Source organism: Melampsora larici-populina (assembly GCF_000204055.1).
Source record: "Melampsora larici-populina 98AG31 unplaced genomic scaffold MELLAscaffold_59, whole genome shotgun sequence".
In the NCBI taxonomy this organism is placed as follows: Eukaryota; Fungi; Basidiomycota; class Pucciniomycetes; order Pucciniales; family Melampsoraceae; genus Melampsora; species Melampsora laricis-populina.
This window is the reverse complement of record NW_006768823.1, coordinates 510599-512068: the sequence shown is the minus strand read 5'-3', so window position 1 is coordinate 512068 and position 1470 is coordinate 510599. Positions and strand designations below refer to the sequence as shown.

General features: G+C 41.7%; 1 protein-coding gene across 1 annotated transcript; it reads right to left on the bottom strand.

The window, feature by feature from the left end:
• On the bottom strand, positions 1-1099 carry MELLADRAFT_93348 (uncharacterized protein; the record flags this gene model as incomplete). Its single annotated transcript, XM_007416311.1, has 5 exons — positions 1-47; positions 136-240; positions 314-457; positions 544-783; positions 868-1099. 5 exons carry the CDS (start codon positions 1097-1099, stop codon positions 1-3), a joined length of 768 nt encoding a protein of 255 aa, XP_007416373.1.
• Between the last annotated feature and the right edge of the window lie 371 nt (positions 1100-1470).

Sequence of the window (1470 nt, the reverse complement as noted above, 5' to 3'; positions counted from 1 at the left end):
TTAGATTTGAACGCAGCCTGCTTTTCTCTCAAAGTTTTCTTCATTTTCTGTTGAAATCGAGTACCTTGAACATGTATTGTTGTGTTAGTGTGGTGCAATAACACTTTAGATACATAAAAATCTCAAATAACTCACCAGCCCTTTGGTCACTATGCTTCTGCATAGTAAAAATGTCTATCTTAGCCACATGAAGTTTTGTTTTGGCCACCCGAATGCGTATCAAGCCACGACCTTTTGGTGCTATAATGCCAAAGAAGAAGATAATCATTATGTATCACTATTGAATGTGGAATTTCTTCTGTGATAATCTCACTGGATGCGCCTGGAATATCTCGGTACTCGTCACCTCCAAGCTGATCAACTACTTCGTTGATCTTGGCTTTCAATACTGCAATCGTAGCTGGAAGCGCAGCTACTTCAAGCTGTTCTGCCTCGCTTCGATCTCTTTGGTGCATGGCTTGCAAGTTTTTATAGTCCTCTCTATGATCAAGGTATTTCGGAACAACCTCCATAAGCTCAGGATTCAAGATATATTTGACTTACTCATACTCAACTCAGATTGATGTAGACTCTGCTCTAAACCAACAAGTTTGGCAAGCTTCTTGCTCAGTGAGTCTGTATTTTCATCCACCAGTGTGGTCAGCTGACAGTGCCGTTGACGTTCCCATTGCTCGATCAGGTAATTCTCGGTGTAAAGAGCATCACAAGCAAGAATCTGTAGCTTTGTTCTACTATCTATGAGTTGTTTGCGAGCCAAAGCCTCGCGTTTCAGCAGCCATTGAACTTGTAATTGAAAACAGGTGAAGGCAGTTGTCAATTGCAATTCATCTTTCTCAATCATGTCAATCATGTTGCATAAAAACTCACTTAGGTTGGCTCGGCCAGCCTCATTATGATGCTGGCCACGTAGATGTAACGCACATAGTCGATGGGCTGAGGTTGAATACCTCAGACCGCTGATCAATGAGGAGAGCCTGGACCATATCCTTTCCATGCCCTCACCATCAGAAAGTCCCCAGTCCATATTCAACCTTGGGTTATACTGTAATTGGCAAGTCCACTGGTGTACAAATGAATGAAAAACACTTGTACCAAACATCAGTAAACTGCGTTGACGCTCGTTTTCAAAAAGATTACGCTGGGATCTGGGGATTAGTACACTGTCATAAAAGTTGTGCGGTACCAACAAAAACAAAAGGTTGGTCTCACATTAAGAATTCCCTTTTCCATATTGCATCCGATGTCATAAAGCACAGCATATTTATAGTTCCGCTTGCTTTGCTTCATGAGCCAGTCCAGCATAGCCACCGGAAAATGACCCCTTTGGTCAAATGGGCCCAGCAAGAACAAAAAAATAAGTGCATTATCATGATTGAACTATGTACAGAAAGTTGTATTGACGACTTTGAACTCACCGCTCACCGCTTTGAATGATGTTGATGTATTTCAGTATATGATAGTGTCAACATC